Source organism: Tamandua tetradactyla, chromosome 11, assembly GCF_023851605.1.
Source record: "Tamandua tetradactyla isolate mTamTet1 chromosome 11, mTamTet1.pri, whole genome shotgun sequence".
Taxonomy (NCBI): domain Eukaryota; kingdom Metazoa; phylum Chordata; class Mammalia; order Pilosa; family Myrmecophagidae; genus Tamandua; species Tamandua tetradactyla.
In genome coordinates, this window is record NC_135337.1 from 78,922,625 (window position 1) to 78,940,242 (window position 17,618).

Sequence of the window (17,618 nt, forward strand, 5' to 3'; positions counted from 1 at the left end):
TGCGATTGGCGGAGGCGGCTGCCGCTCCCCGGCATATCCCCCGCCGCCCCGCCCGTACCGCGCTCTCCAGGTCCCCACTCCCCACCCACCCCGTACCCGGCTCAGCCCGCTAAGAGGCTGCGGCCGCCACGGCGGGTTGGGGAGGAGAACCCGAGGGCGCAGAGCCCGGGCCGGGCGCGGACGGTTCTCGAGGTGCTCGGCAGGCCGCGGGGGTCTCCTGGGTGGCTGGGTGGGGCGGTTCCTGCCGACTGGCCGGGGCTCGGAACCATGGGTCCGGGTCCCCCCGCGGGCGGATCGGGGGCGCCCCGGCGGGGCCTGTCCCTGGCGGCGCGGCTCAGCTACGCCGTGGGCCATTTCCTCAACGACCTGTGCGCCTCCATGTGGTTCACCTACCTGCTGCTCTACCTGCACTCGGTGCGCGCCTACAGCTCACGCGGCGCCGGCCTGCTGCTCCTGCTCGGCCAGGTCGCCGACGGGCTCTGCACGCCCCTCGTGGGCTACGAGGCCGACCGCGCCGCCGGCCGCTGCGCCCGCTGCGGGCCCCGCAAATCCTGGCACCTGGTCGGTAAGCCCGCGCTTGCCCGGCGGCCCTCGGTCGGCCTGGCCCCCCCGGGGGCCTCAACCTCCCCCGTCTGTCTGCCCAGATGACCTGAGCCTCCCCCATCTGTCTGGCTGTCCACCCCATGGTTTGAACCTCCCCTGTCTGGCTGACCACCCAGCACCCTCCGTCTGTTTGCTTCTCCTCTCTGTCTGTCTGCCCAGATGACCTGAGCCTCCCCATCTGTCTGTCTGTCTGTCTGCCTCATAGCCTGAACCCGGTCTGTCTGAATGCCCAGCACTGCCTCTCATTCCCATCCCTGATCCTCCACCATCTTTCAATCTGACCTCTCAGTACCCTCTATGTCTGTCCACCCTATGGTCCCAGCCTCCTCCTTCTGGCTGTCCCCTGTGTGTCCGACCTCCCAGTGCCCCTCCCTTGTGCCTTATGGCTGCTATCTGACCCGCAGACCCCTGCCATCTGTCTATGACACCCCCCCACCAGTGCCCCTTCCCTTTGTTTGTCTGTCTGCCCTCCTCCGGGTGCACTCTGATTGTCCTTGTCAGTCTGTCCGGCCTGGTGTAACCTCCTAGAGTGGCCCCCAGAAACTCTGTCTGAGTGACTGTCAGACTGCTTAAAGCCCCGTCTATCTGTCTATCCATCCCCCCAGAGCACCCTCCTCCATCCTCTCCCTGAACTGGGGCAACCTGGCGCTTGGGGCGGGGAGCACCCTGGGAAGCCGAGGAGGAGGGGTGCTGGGTGGGAGGGCGACCCAGATCGGCCAGCCAACCGGGGAGGGTGAGGGGGGGTCCTCAGGCCCGGTTCAGGGGGCACCCTCTGAGCTGGGGGAGTCGCCCTGACTCTAGGACTGTTGGTGAGGGCTGGGGCTCCCGGCCCTCCTGCACCGATAAGGCTGCAGGGCTTGCCGCTCAGCGCCCCCTCTCCCCACCCAGACCTGGGCCTCCAGATTAGCCCCTGGAGCTCTCCCTGCCATTCTTTCCCAGGCAGGCGTGCACGCCGGCCACCTCCTGGCCTCTGCACCCGGCTGGTATTCCAGGAGGGATGGCCAGGAATTCTGCCTACTCCTCGGAATTCTGGGCAGCCGCTTTCTGGAAGCCAGTAGGGGCCGCCAGGTGCCTCCTTGCCCTCAGGAGCAAGGAGCAAGGACCAAGGAACAGGGGCGTGGCCTGGGGCCTCCTGAGAGCTGTTTTGCAAAATACCACCTGAGAGGCTGTGGGCGCACGGTTGGACTGTGACCCGGGGGCTGAAGTTTTAGGATTCTTGGGAGCAGGGACTTCTGCGTCACTTTAGGGTGTGGCAGGGGGCTTAGACTTGGGCTCAGTTACTTTAGAGTTGTCCTTTCTTGGGTGATGTGGGGCTTAGTTGCTAAGCCAAGCTTGGAGTCTCTGATGCAGCTTTATTCATGGTAGTTGGGTAAAGTCCTTGACAGACAATCAGACATGGTGATCTCCAAGCAGGGTGGATGAAAGAGGCAGGGGGCGGGGGGTGGGGAGGGAGAGGACCCCTCAGAGAAGATGGAGCCAGCCTCAGGAAAGATCCTGGCTGTGCAAAGGTCCTGAGGCCTGTTGCCAGCTTGCAGCCTCCAGGTCCGACCCCGCAGCCCCTTTCAGGCTTAGCCATCTGCCCCAGCCTGGACCCCACAGAGACAGTCTGAGGTCCCTGGTGGGGATGGGACATTTTTGTAAATGAAGAACTGAAGGTTTGTGTTTATGCAAAGGAAGCCTGGAGGTCCCCTGTCTGGGCACATGGGGAGGCCATGGAGTTAGTGGGGAGAGGAGGCTGGTGGCTCCTCCTGCTACCTGATGAGGTTATTAGAGGGGGAAGTCCACTCCCATGCTGGCGCCCACTTCTCTATTTTACCCCTGAGTCTGTGTGTGGTGGTGATGGGTAGTCATTGTTTCCCTTAATAAGCCCTCTAGATTCCCCCTTTGTTCTGTTCTGTTCTGAGAACAGATACTCAGAGAATACCTGGCCTTCAGAGCCCCAGAGATAACTCCTTCAGAAAGAAGCAACAGATCCCTGGCAGGGAGGTCTCCCTGGGTGGTGGTGGTGGTGGGGGACGGTGGACAAGGAGGGGCATTAGCTTCAGGGTCTTGAAGGATAAGTAGGAGTGTGCCTGTGAGGCTAAGTATTCCAGATAGCCTCTAGAAACAGCTTGTGCAAAGGTGTGAAATACCATGACTTTGAGGAGAAGTAGAAAGTCTTAATCCTTTCACCAACCCTAGGAAGCAGGTACTTTTTAAATCTCCATTTCCTGGAAACAGAGGCCCAGAGAGGCCAAGTCATTTGTCCAAGTTCCCCTAGCCAGGCGACCTGGCCCTAAAACTGGCTAACCAGGCCCAGGCAGGGCTGCCTGGAGTCCATGGCTTCAGCTCAGTCCTGGGATGGCCTCCGTGCCACCAGAATCCCCTCCCATGGCCCCTCCCCGCCCACCAACTTCCGGCCAGCAGTTCCAGGGAACAGCCAGGGAGTTTTGGTTTCATTTCCCAGTTCTGGACCTCCAGGGGTGGCTCCAGGGTGTGAGGGTGATGTCAACTCTGGAGCCTGGAGGGAGGAAGTTCCTCTGCCCATCCCAGGGCAGGGCCCCCTCCAGCAGCTCCAGCATGGTTGGGGAAAGGGTGCAGGGGCCCACAGGCTGGCTTCTCCACTCTAAAGTTCCCTCACCGGGCCTCAGTTTCCTCCTCTGGAATGCAGGGATGACCACACTCATGCCTCAAGGCTATGAACGGAGGTCCCTGATGCTATTCACTCATTCAAAAGATATCCACAAGCCAGGCTCTTTTCTCACTGCCACTCCCACAGAGCCCACAGTCCGGAGGGGGAGCCAGGCAGGAAATAAGCCAGCAAACAGGCAACAGAACTTCCTGCCTGTACTCAGCCAAGAAAGCAGTTGGGGAGGTCTTCTTGGAGGAGGTGACATTTGAGCTGAACCCTGAGGGATGAAAAGGAGTCAGCTGCTAAGATGAGGGAGGAGGCATTCCAGGCACAGGTCACCACCCTGCAGTTGAAGGAACTGGGAGGAGGCCCTTATGGCTGGAGGGGAGGGAGGGGACAGACCAGTTCAGCTGGGCCCATCCTTTGGGGAGATTTCATTCCTTCTGAGGTGTTGAGTTTTTTCCTAAGTCCATGCATGGAGCAGCCTGGCACACAGGGTCTGGGTAAACAGCAGTCCCTGTTTTCTGGCTTCTATTCCCAGGGACTGCAGTGTCCCCAGGGAGAGACAGGCTCCTTATGAACTCCCATGGCAGGCAGGGTCTGGCTCAGCTGCATCCAGGCCTCCTGGTGACCCCAGATGGGTCCCCTACTCAATAATGGCCGGTTGGTGTTCAAGCTGGGGAGGAAAGAGCCGCTTCCCCCATGGGTGAGGGACAAAGGGGAAGTTGTGGTGGGCACGTCTCAGGGAGATCCCAGAGGGCCCTTTCAGCCTACTGTGCGAGTTCAGGTCACAAAGGGGGTGACCCTGGGCAGGTGTAGGGGGGGCCTCGTTCTAGTCCTTTATGTCTCACCTGGCCAGAGGGGTGCCAGCCTGCTCTGTGCTTCAGTTTCCCCACAGTACAAGGGAAGATATACCGAAGAACCCTAGACTGTTCTATGGAGGCCTGACCCCTCTGTCCTTTTTGGCTGTGTAACCTCCCAGAACTCACTGAGCCTCAATTTCCCCATTTGTCACCTGGGCCATAAACCTGGGGACCACAGGCCTGCTGAACCCCTGACCATGTGACATTGGGAGGGTCTCCAGTCCCTTCTGTGCCTTGGTTTCTCCCTACCTTGTCACACCCTGGGAGTCCTGGGCTTCTGAATCCCCCACCCCCACCTATCATGTGACTTGGGAGAGTCTCCAGTCCTTTCTGTGCCTCAGTTTCCTCCCACCTTGTCACACAGCTGGCATGGGAAAGCTGGGTCCCTGGACCTGTACCCCAAGATGAGACCTTGTCTTCCTGCCCACAGGCACCATCTGTGTCCTGCTCTCCTTCCCCTTCATCTTCAGCCCCTGCCTGGGCTGCGGGGCCACCACCCCCGAGTGGGCCGCCCTGCTTTACTACGGCCCCTTTGTTGTGATTTTCCAGTTTGGCTGGGCTGCCACGCAGATTGCCCACCTCAGCCTCATTCCCGAGCTCATCACCAACGACCACGAGAAGGTGGAGCTCACAGCTCTCAGGTACCACCCCTGTGGGGCAGGTGGGACCAGGGGACACTGGCTCGCCCATCTGTTAAATGTGTATTCATCAGCTATTGTGTAACAAATGACCACAAAATTGGCAGCTTAAAACAGCACACATTTATCAGCTCATCACTTCTGTGGTTCAGGGATCAGTGCACAGAGTACCCAAATTAGCTGGGACCTCTGCTTCGGGGTCTGTCACGAGTATCAGCTAGAGCTGGGTGTCATCTGAGTCCTGAGGTCTTTTCCACACTCCTGCCGTTGGTGGCCAAACTTGTTTCTTTGTACCTGTAGAACCCTCTGTGTCCAGCTCAGGGAAGGCCTGTGCCCTTTTTCCAAAAGACCACCTGCTTAGGTCAGGCCCACCCAGCATAATTGCCCTTTGGATGTGAACTCAGAGTCGGACTGATTAGGCCCCTTAATTACATGCTAAATCCCTCTGCCTTTGCCACACAACATCACCTAATTGTGGGAATGACAGCCTATCATATTCAGGGTCCCCACCCGTAGTGGGAGGGGATAATGTTATATAGGATGGGCAGGGCTGGGGCAGAAGTCTGAGTCTGTCTTAGACTTGTGCCTGCCACATGTAGGGATGGCTGGAGCTTACAGTCAGCTCAACTGGGGTCCTAAAGGAGTTTATTCTGGATAGAACAAAAAAGGGAGAACATCTCTCTGGCGTTTGCTGTGTGCCTGGCCCCATTCTAGCCCCTTGACACTGAATTACCTCCTTGAACCCTCACACGCCCTGCGGCAGGTAGAAACTGTTCTTATCCCCTCTCAACAGAGGAAAGAGTGGACCAGGGAGGCTGTCAGTGCCCAGAGCGGGTCCCTGTGGGAATCACATAAGGGAACAGGGAGGAGGTTCCAGGCAGAGGGAACAGCAGGTGCAAAGGTGGCCGGGGCGGGGGGAGCTCAGACCAGGGTCAGGCTCACAGTAGGTGCTCAATAGCTGCATGTTCGTCTCACCATTCTAACGGCCTCCTCATCGAGGGCCCTCCTGCCCTGCTCTACATCAGCCTGTGGCCCCCACCCTGCCCATCCTGGCTTCTTCCCCACCTTACCCCTGAGTTCCCCATTCTGCCCCTGAGAGGCGCAGGCAGCAACGGCAGGGATTGCTCAACACCCAGGGCCCCCAAGGGCCCCGGCTGATGGGGGACACTATGCCGAGGCCAGGCCCTAGGGCTGGCACTTCACTCCATCTTCTCTGTAACTTTTGGAGGAAGCATTGACCTATCTTACAGAAAGGGAAACTGAGTCCTGGTGCGCTCCAGAGACTCCCCCCCCCGCCCCCGCTTCTGACCAAACCCTTGGAAGAATGGCACCCCAGGGCTGCAGGCAAGAGCAGACTTGATTTTATACCACGAGCTCAAGTCCAGGATCTGGGAACCAAGAAGTCTAGATCTCTGAGCATCTCGGGGTATCAGATGCCTGGGTCCCAGTTTCTGCTTGGTCCTGCCTCACTGGGTCCCTGGGCACATGGGAGTCAAGATGTAATGGCAGGTTGGAACTGGAAATTGCCGGGTCGTGTGCAGGCCGGGGAAACTGAGGCCAGCAGGGGGGGCTTCCCTGGGGCCCCCCAGCATGGCGTTAGCTGAAATTGCCCATCCGCCAGCGATCCCCTGCACACCCCAGGCGGCTGGGGACTGTGGCTGCCTGGGGAGGAAGTGGGTCTGCGGTTCTTGGGGCCGCCATGCCGAGGCCTCCCCTTGCTTGCCAGGTACGCCTTCACCGTGGTAGCCAACATCACCGTCTATGGCGCAGCCTGGCTCCTGCTCCGCCTGCAGGGCTCCTCACCCACGGAGCCCACCCAGGGTGTCAGTGACCAGCTGGGGGCCCAAGATGTGCCCGTGTTCCGGGTGAGCTGGGGCCTGGGGTGGGATGGGTGGGACACCCCACCCAGGGCTTGGGCTATGAGAGCCACTGCTGACCCTTTTACTTTCCTGCTGGGCCCCCCAGAACCTCTCTCTCCTGGTGGTGGGCATCGGAGCCGTCTTCTCGCTGCTGTTCCACCTGGGCACCAGGGAAGGGCGCCGGCCGCAGCCCCAGGAGCCAGATGAATACAGCCCTCTGTTGACCCCCGCCCAGCCTTTGCTGCTCTGGAAACACTGGCTGTGGGAACCAGCCTTCTATCAGGTGTGCTGGGGGCTGTTCGCTATGCACTGCTGCAGCAGGAGCAAGCAGAACTGCTTCTCCATTCCACAGCCAGGGCAGACATCACTAATCCATCGCTGCTGTCCTCTGCCTGACCATCCAGGCAGTCGCTACTAATGGATCAGGAACATTGCCTGCTTGGCCCAGCTGCTCGCCTAGGCCCCTCCAGTGCCCCCTGCTGGCGAGAGCCAGGAAGGGTCCGACCTCCAACCCAGAGCCTCTGCTTGACGTTCCCCTGTCTGATCCCTGTCTGTCCGTCCACAGGTGGGGCTGCTGTACATGAGCACGCGGCTCATCGTCAACCTGTCCCAGACCTACATAGCCATGTACCTCACCTACTCCCTCCACTTGCCCAAGGTGAGATGGGCGGGACCGGGGCTAGGAAGCAGAGGTAGGAGCCCCGGGACTGAGATGCCAGCTTTTCCCAACAGATGTTCATCGCGACCATTCCCCTGGTGATGTACATCAGCGGTTTCTTTTCCTCTTTCCTCATGAAGCCCATCAACAAATGCATCGGGAGAAACGTGAGTCGGGGGCAGGGGCAAGGGTGGGGAGTGGTCAGGGGCCCCGGTGGGGCTGGGGATTCCACACCCAGGTGATTCTAGGCCATGCAGTCCTCGTCCTAATTCCAAGAATTCCAGAATCCTAACTTTTGGCACCTTGGAGCTGCAACACTCTGGAACTTTCTGCAGTGCTTGACATATTCAGTCATGGCCATTAGGGGAGACTTGTGTGGTTACTGAGCCCTTGTAATGTGGTCAGATGGCCCGAGGAGTTGAATTCTTTCATGTTATTTCCTTTGAACAGATTTGTGCATGGTTTTAAGTGACTGCACGTGACCAGTGGGCAAAGCTCTTAGAACCTCTGGGTCCCAGAATCCCTCAGATCAGAGCTGGGGTCAGGAGGACCCTTAGGGAACATCCTTCTGTTCTTCTCTACCACCTCCCCTTTGCTGGGGGGGGGGAAGGGAGGGAGGAGACCAGAGAGGGCAAGCAGTGGCTCACGGGCACCCAGCGCCATGCCTGATGCCAGGTGTGGTCTCCTCTGCAGCTTACCTACTTCATGGGCCTGCTGGTGGTCCTGGCGTTCGCGGCCTGGGTGGCGCTGGCGGACCAGCTGGGCGTAGCCGTGTACGTGGCGGCCATACTGCTGGGCACGGGTTGTGCCACCATCCTCGTCACCTCGCTGGCCATGACGGCCGATCTCATTGGCCCCCACACGGTAGGGCAGGGCCAGGGTGGAGACGAGGGCCTGGGCTGGGGCGGGGGGTGTCACTCAGGTTTCCCGTGTTCCCCCCAGCACAGCGGAGCCTTCGTGTATGGTGCCATGAGCTTCTCAGATAAGGTGGCCAACGGGCTGGCTGTCATGGCCATCCAGAGCCTGCACCCCTGCCCGTGAGTGCTGTTTGTTTGCTAGTCCATTCATTCGTTCATTCATTCATTCATTCATTTTTACCAAGTGCCTACTGTTTGCCAGGCAGTGTTATAGGGGCTGGGGATTTAGCTCGCTGTCCAACTGGCGGTGGCTTCAGGAGACCTGGTCACGCCTTACCTTGGGGACGCTCCATTTATTCAATCAGCACTGAATCTATGTCCCCAGCCAGTTGCTGGAGACACAGAATCCAAATGTATCGGGATGAATTGAAGTAGGCAGGCTCAGAGGGCAGCCGGAACGGGCTTGAGGTGGGGGTGGAGGGCGGGGGACCCTATAGCTGAGAACCCACAGAACTCAGGCCCAGCGACTCAGGACTCCAGACCCAGACTGCGGGATTCTAGACCACACAGTCTTCGCCATATAGAATCCTAGGATCTGGGATCCAAGGCAGACCTGGCCCTCGGAACTCATGGAGCTGGGGAGGCTTTGGCCATATTAATAACCACTTCTGGGGGCCTGAACAGGTCAGGGAGGTCACGGAGGGCTTCCCTGAGGAGGTGACATTGAGCAGAGACCTGGATAATGTCTAGGCAAATGGGGAGGAGCAGCCCGTGCAAAGGTCCTGGGGTAGGATGGGCCTGGTGAGTTGGAGGAATACTAGGAGGCCCCTGTGGCTGGAGTGGAGGGGGCAAGGGGGGAGAGCAGGAGGAGGGGAGGACAGGGAGGGGACAGGGCAGGGCATGCAGGGGTTGGTGGGAGCCATGGAGGGCTGTGGGCAGAGGGACAGGCCCTGACCCGGGGGCTCACAGGAGGACAAACGGAGGCGAGCAAGGAGCTGGGGACCAGGCAGGAGCGATGGCCTGGGTTGGGGAGGAAAGGGCTGGGTTGGAGATGGAACTTGCAGGAAAAGCCCTCAGGACCGGCTCAAGTCTTGGATGTGGGAGGGGAAAGGGGAGAGACGGCAAGGGTGATTCCTGGATCTTTGCACCATCCGGACTGTCCTCAGCTGAGTCGGGGGTAGCGAGAGGTCCAGGCTGGCTGTGGGGTCTCTCCAGGGGTCCCCTGAGCCACCTCCCCCCTCCGTCCCCTCAGTTCAGACCTCTGCTGTGGCGCCTGCGTGGGGTTCTACCACTGGGTGATGGTGGCCGTGACAGGGGGCGTGGGCATGGCTGCCACCCTGTTCCTGTGCAGCCTTCTCCTCTGGCCCATCCGCCTGCGCAGCTGTGAGTAGCACCCCTTCTCCACCCTGGGGGTCGGGGGTGGGAGCTGAGCCTGGCCCTCCCCTCTGTGACCCCCTCTTCCCACTTCTCTCTTGGCAGGGGACCCTGCGGCTCACACCTGAGACCGCCCCAACTGCTGCCTCTGTGCAGATGCCACCGCGTGCCTGTGAACTTCAGCGTTGGGCCCAGAGGCCCCCATCATAGTGTTCCCCCAGGGGTGGGGACACCCTGGGGGAACCTCCAGTGTTTGGGGAAGCCCCGAGCCCCACTCCTGACTCTTGGGGTACCCCTCTCCCTGGATCTTAGGGGGGCAGAGGGGGCAAAGGGCCCCAGATGGGCCTCTCTGGAGTTCACCCCTTGCTTCCAGCCTGCCTCCCTGGGGGATGGCGTTGGCATGACCCTGTCAGGAGACCAGACCCGGGCCCCGTGGTCCCAAGGTGCCTTTGGGGTGCAGTGGGCCTGGCCTTGGCAGGTGTCCGGGTCCCTGCACTTGGGGACTCTGCACTCGGGGACTCTACGGTAGCCCCTGCCTGCTGGGCTCCCACCTCTGTCCCATCCCTTGGGTTGCCTGAGAATTGCTTAGCAGCTCTCTTTATTTGGGGGCCTAGCCGCCCTGCACCCCAGACCTCCCCCAACATGGCTGGATGCTCTGGGGGCCAGGGGAATGAGAGCCAGGCCGGGAGCAGGACGAAGCTGTGAGGATTGAGCAGGGGGCCGGGAAGCCAGGCGCCCCCCACCCCCCCGAAGTCAGTGGACCGGCGTGTAGACAGGCAGGGGCTGCCGGCCTGCTGAGGGGCAGGAGCTCAGCAGCGCCCACTGCCGGCGGTCGTGGGCTGTGTAGCGCGGGCGCTGGGGTGCCGACAGGTGGGGCACGTAATCGGTCACTGGCGAGGGTGGCTGCACCCCAAATCTGTTCCTGTTGAGGGCTGCAGGGCCAGGGTTTGGGGGTGGGTGGGAGTCACTGTGGGCCCCAGCCCCACCCCCACTCCCTGGTCCCGGGCTGGCAAGGGGTTCAGTCCCCCCGAGGGGTGGGTTTGGGGGGTGGGGGTCCTCGTCGGCCTGGCTTTCCGAAGGAGGGGCCCAGCCCGTCCCCCGGGCTCCCAGCCTCCACCCCGGGGTGTCCCTGGGCCCCCAGCCTCACCGTACTCCTTCCCCCGGGTGGGGCTATCTTTCCAGAGCGTGCTCCCCCACCCGGTGCTGGGGCTCAGGTACTGGGCAGGGACGACAGGGTCGTACCAGGCTGTCTCCCGCAGGTGCAGGGTGTAGGCTGGGGGTGGTGGGGGGGAGGGACGAGGTCATCTGGGCTCCCGTGCCCCTCCCCCCAGATGCCAAAGGCCCGGCGGTTTTGGGGGGCGGCCCTGGGCCCAGCGCTCACCGGGGGGCAGGCTGCACTGACGGTGGCCATGGCAGGTGCTCCAGTGGACGTAGGCTTCGCGGCAGGGCCTGTCTGGGGCCCTTGGCAGTGTGAACCAGGCGTCGTGGGAGTCCACGTTGGTCAGGCCCGTGTACCACGGTTGGCTGGCCGCGTGGCGCCCCATGGGCGTGTACTTCCAGCGCGTTGCCTGCTTGATGGTTGGCGCCCAGCGGGGCCCCTCCAGGGACAGGTAGTCATCACTAGGGACGGGGGCAGGCAGAGGTGAGCCCGCGGCCAGCCCCTGCTCCTCCCCGGGCCTCAGCTTGCCCGTCTCTGAAATAGGCACATGCCACTTTTGTGATGCCAGAGTGGGGATGTGCCAGGACTGGTCCACGGTGCGGGAAGGGTGACCAGCGGGAGCTCTGTGTGGGGCCGCCTCTTGCCCCTGTCCTCGAGCACTGGACGTTCCCTCCACCCTTCTGGCTGACCCCACATCCCAAGTCCCCACTGGATCTTCCATCTTTAAGCTTTTTGTCTCCCCCCAGGAAATGCCAGTGAGGGGAGGGTATCCAGGCTTCCTGTAAGACCTGCAGGCCCCTCCTCCAGGAAGTCCCCCTGCCCTGCCCCAGGCCTGGAGGTGCAGCAGAGGGGAAGTGGTCTTCCACTGGGGCCTGGGCTGGGCTTGGGGACAGAGTGTGGGACCCAGGTGTCATCCACTGGTCACCAGGGGCTGGCCGAGCGTCCCCAGAGCACGTGTTTAAGGGGGAAACTGCAAGCCTGTTCGGGGAATTGCATTGGGTATGGGGTGGGTTGAGGGACAGAGGTAAAGGTCACCAAGGCTGCAGTGCAGGGGGAAGTGGAAATCTAAAGCACCATAATTCAAAGCTACCATTGAAACTAAGAATAAAGTGATAAAACCCAAAGCTGGTGACACTGCAGGGAAATGTGCCTAAGTGGATGCTGACCCGGCTGCTCCTTTTGGGACGCAGCCTGCTGGCCCTGCCTCTCAGGAATGCAAAGATGTTCACGGACTGGGACCTGGTAGTTTCATTCTTGGGAGATGTCCTAAGGATGTACCTCCGAGAGCAAATCTTTCTGCCCCAAGATGGCGAGATGCCATCCACACAGCCTTGTAGGAGCCTGGCGTGGAGTTGTCACTCCAGATGGGTTCACAGGGGAATGAGGAAGCTGGGTGTTTCAGGACATGTGGGACCTCAGCCTAGGGGACCTGTGTAGCCTGGGCTTCACACCGGGAAGGACATTTCAAGGTCATTGGGGTGCCCCACCCTTACACTTTTGAACCCCAAACTTTGTGCACGAGGTTTTATAAAGTGCAATTAAACCAGATAAAATCACACGATAAAAAGTGAATCTCCTTACCCAGCTGCCAGCCTTTCTCCCGAACCTCCAGTCTTACCCAGGATTGTTGTGTGCATGCCTGTGGGTCTCTTCCATCACACAAATGCCTGCATCATTCAGTCTTGCTTTTTTTGGGGGTGGGGGGGGTGGGGTTGGGTGGGGGAGGTTCTTGCTTTCCTAGGAATAGCAGCTTGGAGGGTTCTCGCCTTCTTTTATAGATGCCCAGTATTGCGTTACAAAATGGATACGCTTGTTCTCAGCTTGCTTACAGAGTGTGTGCATGTGTGGTTATAAAAAATGAGCAAGTGTGCCTTCCTATCCTTGCCAGCTCCTGTGGGGTGGTGTTTTGGCTGGCGGGGAGAGATGGGTACCCAAGGCTGGGGGACCTCCGGTGCCCCCGGGTGGGGGACGGTTTAGGGCCCGAGGCAGTGGTCTGTAAACCATAAATGACACACACAAGGAGCCAGAAACGTAGAAAACCAGAGAGAGGGTCTGGATGGGGCTCACCTGTGCAGAGGTGCGGGGAAATCGACTTCGAGGGTCCCCTGGGGGACGTAGGGGTGGGCAGCCTCATGCCTACTCGCCTGCATGTCTGCCTGGGGCCCTGGGGCTCTGGCCAGGAAGGCCTCAGCCCATTGTTGACAGTGACAAAGGCTGCCTGCCTAGGGCACCCTGGCAACAGCCTTGGCCAGCACCCTGACCCTCCCTCCCTCCCTGCCCCCACCCTGCCTGTGGCGGAAGCTGACGCCAGAGCTCCCAGGCTTTGGGAGGGGTCCAGCCTTGCCCACCCGAAGGCCTCAGGACCCTGGGGGAGCTTCTGAATTTCCCGCGTCCTCGCCAGTCCAGTGAGTTGCAGCTTGTCCTTGCTGAGCTCAGCCCAGAAGCCCTCTACTCTCTGCCCCTAACCCCACACCCTATCTTTCTCTGGTTTCGAAATCCATCCAGACTCCCCTATCCTAGGACCAGGTCACAGCCTGTCATCGCCCCATTGCCCATCTGGACAGAGGCAAATGCTTCCCTTCCCATCTCTGCTTCTCCTGTGACCTGCACGGCCGGCCCTACCCTGCCTGTATCCTCAGCCACTCTGGTCCTGCCCCTCAGGCTGTCCCAGCCCAGCTCTGAAACAGGACGTGGCACCGTGGTAGGGAAGAGCCTGGGCGCCCACCATGGTCATGGGAATTGGTTCTAGGTCAGGGCTGAAGAGCAGAACCTCCAGACTTCCCCATAGCTGTGTGCCCCAAAACCCCTGGCCTGCCATGCCCCTGCTGTGTGGCCTCCCCTCGGCTGCCGTGCCTCTCCACCCTCATCTGCTGCCTCCCGCTCAGGCCCTGCCATCCCCTCCCGGCCAGCCCTTGCGGTGGCCTTCCCCAGGGTCCAGGGGAGTGTGAACCCTGCCCCTCCCCAACTTCCCTGGTGCGGGGCCCGATGGTGACCATCCATCCCCAGGACAGGCTGGGACTGGGGGGCTGATTGGGGAGCTGGTCGGCCAGGTGGCAGTGAGCTCCACCCTGGTTGCCTCGTTGTGGGATGGAGTCAGGGGCTGCCAGGCCTGGCAAGGCCCAGGTGCTGGATGTGAGGGGACTCAGCGGCAGGCCCCACCCCAGCCGCGGGCCCAGCCAGCCAGCCCAGGCATGTGAGTTCACAACCATTTAATGACAAAGACGGCAGTACATGACACAGGCACATGCCCGGCCACAACAGGCCCCTCCCCCTGCCCCCCCCCCCCCCCCCCCGCCCGGACCGCCTGTCCGGAAGCACATCCTGGCCACAGGCTGGCGCCCTCCTGCTGAATCACAGCGCTCCATTCCCACTGCCCTTCGCGGCTGGGGCCACACACACCCCAGAGCCAAAGGGGGCTCCAGCAGCCCATGGCCCCGGGGCCCTTTGGCAATTGCAAGGAGGTGGGGTCCCCAGTGGGATCTGTTTTCTTATTTTAAAAAAAGGCAACCAAACAAAAATAAGGTCCTGACCGATGAAAACAGCTATGTACAGGCCGCCCAGGCGCCTGGGGAGTAGGCTGTGGGCAAGGGCCCTGTGCTCCCCAGACACGTGGAAGTGATTCAGCAGCTGGTGGACCCCTGCCCTCCTTTTACTGAAAGGGCCCGGGCCCCCCACCAGATGGCAGTCCTGGGGGTGAGGGGCCCAACCTCAGATGTTTCTGGGACTGGCCTACAAAAACACAAAACCAACTCCAAAGAGAAGTCACAAGCACATATGTACACACGGGCACACCCGCGGACGGGCCGAGGGGAGCAGTGCGGCTCTTGGCACCCTGTGGTCCCTCTCCACCTCTGTGCCACAGCCAGAGGAGCTGGTGGCCGTGGGGTGGCAAGGGGTAGACTGGGGAGGTGGGAGGGCCTCTGCTGCCCTAGGCCAGTGGAAATACCCTCTCTCTGCTCTCCTACAGCACAGCACACGGGGAGCTGGTGGGACGCCCAGCAGGGGATGGGGGGCAGGGGCACAGGAGGGAAGGACAGAGCAGCACAGGGTCGGGCCCCCCACCCCCGCGTCCACGCTGCTCCCCTGGGGAGGTCGCTGCTGACTCCCACGTCGCTCTAGTAAGTCGATGCTGAGGTGATCTCCTTTGGCATAAAAAGCCATGTCTGTCCTGGGCCATGAAGGCGCCTGTGGTGTCCGAAAACACGTGCCCCAAGGGAGTCCCCGCTGGAATGCACACACTGACAGCCAAAGCCGACACCAAGGACACCTTGGGGGGCCCTGGGGGCCTCCCTCTGTGCTGCTGGGCTGGGGGCTGTGGCGTGGGGAGGCTGGGGTGGCTGCTCCCGCTCCCCTCCCAGGCGGGAAGAACACGCAGCCCGACGGTGTCAGCAGACAGAGGAAATGGGCGGCATGGCTTCCCGGGCGGCATGGCTTCCCGGGCGTCCTCTCCACGGCGAGGCAGTGGCGCTGTCTGTCTGTCTGTCTGCTCCAAGTGTAGCCCATCCAAGCTGGGGCTGTGGACCCCCTGATCCTGGGTGGTCCCCCACCATGTCCCCGCCCCAAATACTGTCTGACATTGCTCACAATCAGGCATTTAATCGGAATCTTCAGGGTTCCTCCAGATCCAGCCCCCGCCCATCGGGCAGGCGGCCTCCGTGTGTGCTGGGGAGGGGTCCATGCACACTGACGGGGGGTGGGGCAGTTCTGGGCTGGGCGCCCAGCGTGGTCCTGACGTGGTGCGTCCAGCTTTACCGTATCCTGGTAAAGAGGTTGAGGACAGACACAGATTCCTGCAGAGTGAACGGGAGGACAGGCTAAGTCACAGCCCCAGACAGCCTACCCCATATAGGGCTGGCCTGCGGGGCCGGGAGCTGAGCCGCTACAGTGTGGGAGAGAACCTGAGGTCCAGGTCCTGCTGGGAGGCTGGGAAACTTTGGTCCACTGCCCCAAGGCATGGGGTGGGCAAGCACCCTTCTCCAGGACTCCCAATGAGCCGGGAGCCAGGCGGCATGGGTGACCGGAGCCATGGAGTGAAGCGGGGAGAGCGGGGCCCAGGGAGAGCTCCAGGGGAGGATACCTCCAACAGGACCCCCTGGGCTGGGCTTGGCAGGGGGACACCTGGCGCTGAGATACCGACCCACTTTACCTTTGTTGAACGGGTTTTGCTAAAGACGTTCCAAAACCTCAGGGTCTCGTCTCCAGCACCCGTCACGATGGCCTCTCCATCAGGGGACATGGCCTGTGTGAGAGAGGAGACCCGCATTTTCTGTGCAGCCCAGATAAGCCCACACAGCCCAGTTGCCCCACTGCCGAGTGAAGAAGGGCCACAGGGCAGACACTGGGGTGGAAGCTCCCCGAAGAGGGCCCTGCCAAGGAGACACCTGTTCCAGGGAACATGGAGAAGGGTGGCTGTGCATGGGCAGGTGGCCCAGTTTAGGCCAAGAGCATTCTTTTCCGAAAGGAAACAAGCCCTGTAGAGTGGATGCAGGTGGGGAGAAGGACAGTCCCTTTGCTCTTTTGTCAGCCACTTTCAAATTATCCTTTCAAACATCAACAGATTTATGAGTGGGGAGTCTGGTTTTTTTTTTTAAATTGCTTTTTTCTTCATACTTCTTTTTTGTTAAGAAAAAAAAAGCCATGTAAATAAATGTATAAAAATAAGTATCTGTAAAATAAATGTACCATTAGCCAATTCTTCTAGGCGGGCAGAGCTGCCCCCTTACAGGCTGGAGAAGTTTCTCCAAAATGACATGAGTTGATGCCTACAGATAGAGCGAACCTGCGCGCGGACTGGGCTCAGGTAGCAAGGTGGGGGCTCTGAATTCCCCTTAGGAGGGGCTGGATACCCAGGTGCACAGGCTGCTTCCCTGTGGGCCCAGAACTTCAGCAGCAGGTGGCAGGAAGCTCCCAGGAGCGGCCTCCCTCCCCGAGGGCCACTGCCCCCTTCCCAGCTGTGCTGGGCCCAGGGGACTCACCAGGTAGAGGACGCGGTATGAGTGCCCAGTCAGCTTGGCCACCTGGGTCAGGGACGGGTATTTCCAGACCAGGATCTGGTTCTGCGAGTAGCCATGTGTGCTCACCTGGGGGGTGGGGGCCGGTCAGAACCTGCAACAGCAGCCAGGGCCTGCGGCCTGCCAAAGCCCAGGCTCTACCAGGCGCACCAGAGGATGCCTGGGCAGGGACCTGCTTCCCAAACCCCTGATTTCTGGAGGCTTCACTGGGCCTGCACAGTGGGGGTGGAGCCACAGAAGGGGGTAGACCCTGAGCCCAGCAGCCTCCTTTCATGTGTGGTCACCAGAATCATTTAACCAAGTCACCAGGCATGGGGTACCTAGAACCACTGGGTCTGGTCCACAAGGGCAGCGAGCACCCCCGGGCAGCCAGGGACACTGGCTTCACCCTTCCCGTGGCTGGGACAGCTCAGGGGGCTGCATCCTCCCACAGGTGAGGGCTTCCCAGAGGCTCACCCCTAGCTCCCGCTTCCCATCTTCATACCAGCCCACTCTCCCTGTGGCTCCCCAGGGCTGGGCCCATCCTAGTTTCTGAACAGATGGCTTTCAGAGGCCCAGGAAGCAACGGGGCAGAACTGTCCACCCCTGCTCAGGAGGGGAGGGGAGACCGCCCTGTCCCCACCCACCCAGGCTCACCAACTCATTTGCATGCTTGGACCAGGCCAGGTTGCACACTTGGGAGCCGGTATCGATGCACTGCAGGGGCTGCCCAGTGAGCGTGTTCCAAAAGCGGATGCAGCGGTCGGCTGTGCCCCCGCCAGACGCCAGCAGGCCGTGCTGGTGCGGGGACCAGGCGATGGCCTTCACGGCCGCCAGGTGCTCCGTGTACTGCTGCACGGGGCTCACACTCGAATGGTTCCAGACGAGCAGCTAGAAGGGGCAGCCGTGAGGCCCAGGGCTCCCATCATGAGCCCACCCTCAGGACCAGCACAGGGGAGGGCAGGTCCAAGGCCTGGAGCACCAGGCATGCATGTCTCCTCCCACC

At 61.0% G+C, this 17,618-nt stretch overlaps 3 protein-coding genes across 5 annotated transcripts in view; 1 reads left to right on the forward strand and 2 right to left on the reverse strand.

Annotated features, from left to right (window-relative positions):
• The first annotated feature begins 95 nt into the window (after positions 1 to 95).
• Positions 96 to 12,302, forward strand: MFSD12 (major facilitator superfamily domain containing 12). 2 transcript variants are annotated; one of them, XM_077121176.1, is made up of 10 exons: positions 96 to 565; positions 4,508 to 4,718; positions 6,442 to 6,580; positions 6,681 to 6,857; positions 7,140 to 7,232; positions 7,307 to 7,399; positions 7,926 to 8,096; positions 8,175 to 8,269; positions 9,342 to 9,472; positions 9,569 to 12,302. In XM_077121176.1, the coding sequence occupies exons 1-10, from the start codon at positions 268 to 270 to the stop codon at positions 9,589 to 9,591; spliced, it is 1,431 nt and encodes a 476-aa protein (XP_076977291.1). In that variant the 5' UTR covers positions 96 to 267; the 3' UTR covers positions 9,592 to 12,302. The 2 variants fall into 2 exon arrangements, with proteins under 2 accessions (XP_076977291.1, XP_076977292.1); XM_077121177.1 differs by lacking the exon at positions 6,681 to 6,857.
• TEKTIP1 (tektin bundle interacting protein 1) lies at positions 9,902 to 12,874 on the reverse strand. The gene is made up of 4 exons (XM_077121180.1): positions 12,690 to 12,874; positions 10,845 to 11,156; positions 10,611 to 10,736; positions 9,902 to 10,395 (listed from the first exon to the last, which is right to left on the reverse strand). The coding sequence occupies exons 1-4, from the start codon at positions 12,754 to 12,756 to the stop codon at positions 10,217 to 10,219; spliced, it is 684 nt and encodes a 227-aa protein (XP_076977295.1). The 5' UTR covers positions 12,757 to 12,874; the 3' UTR covers positions 9,902 to 10,216.
• Positions 12,875 to 15,198: 2,324 nt separating this feature from the next.
• FZR1 (fizzy and cell division cycle 20 related 1) overlaps positions 15,199 to 17,618 on the reverse strand; it is a 38,020-nt gene continuing 35,600 nt past the window's right edge. For both annotated transcript variants that reach the window (XM_077121182.1, XM_077121181.1), the window contains exons 11-14: positions 17,270 to 17,503; positions 16,598 to 16,702; positions 15,769 to 15,861; positions 15,199 to 15,412 (exon numbers count right to left, since the gene is read on the reverse strand). In XM_077121182.1, coding sequence (XP_076977297.1) covers positions 15,371 to 15,412; positions 15,769 to 15,861; positions 16,598 to 16,702; positions 17,270 to 17,503 — 474 coding nt within the window. In that variant the 3' untranslated portion in view covers positions 15,199 to 15,370. The remainder of the gene's footprint in view (positions 15,413 to 15,768; positions 15,862 to 16,597; positions 16,703 to 17,269; positions 17,504 to 17,618) is intronic.

Excerpts from the sequence above, each read along its gene's own strand:
- MFSD12 (XM_077121176.1), top strand. The coding sequence starts at position 268 with ATGGGTCCGGGTCCCCCCGCGGGCGGATCGGGGGCGCCCCGGCGGGGC. Across the intron at positions 6,581-6,680 it reads AAGATGTGCCCGTGTTCCGG|AACCTCTCTCTCCTGGTGGT; the intron begins GTGAGCTGGGGC and ends TGGGCCCCCCAG. Across the intron at positions 7,233-7,306 it reads ACTCCCTCCACTTGCCCAAG|ATGTTCATCGCGACCATTCC; the intron begins GTGAGATGGGCG and ends TTTTCCCAACAG.
- TEKTIP1 (XM_077121180.1), bottom strand. The coding sequence starts at position 12,756 with ATGAGGCTGCCCACCCCTACGTCCCCCAGGGGACCCTCGAAGTCGATT. Across the intron at positions 10,737-10,844 it reads TCAGTGCAGCCTGCCCCCCG|CCTACACCCTGCACCTGCGG; the intron begins GTGAGCGCTGGG and ends CACCACCCCCAG. Across the intron at positions 10,396-10,610 it reads CACCCGGGGGAAGGAGTACG|CCCTCAACAGGAACAGATTT; the intron begins GTGAGGCTGGGG and ends CTGGCCCTGCAG.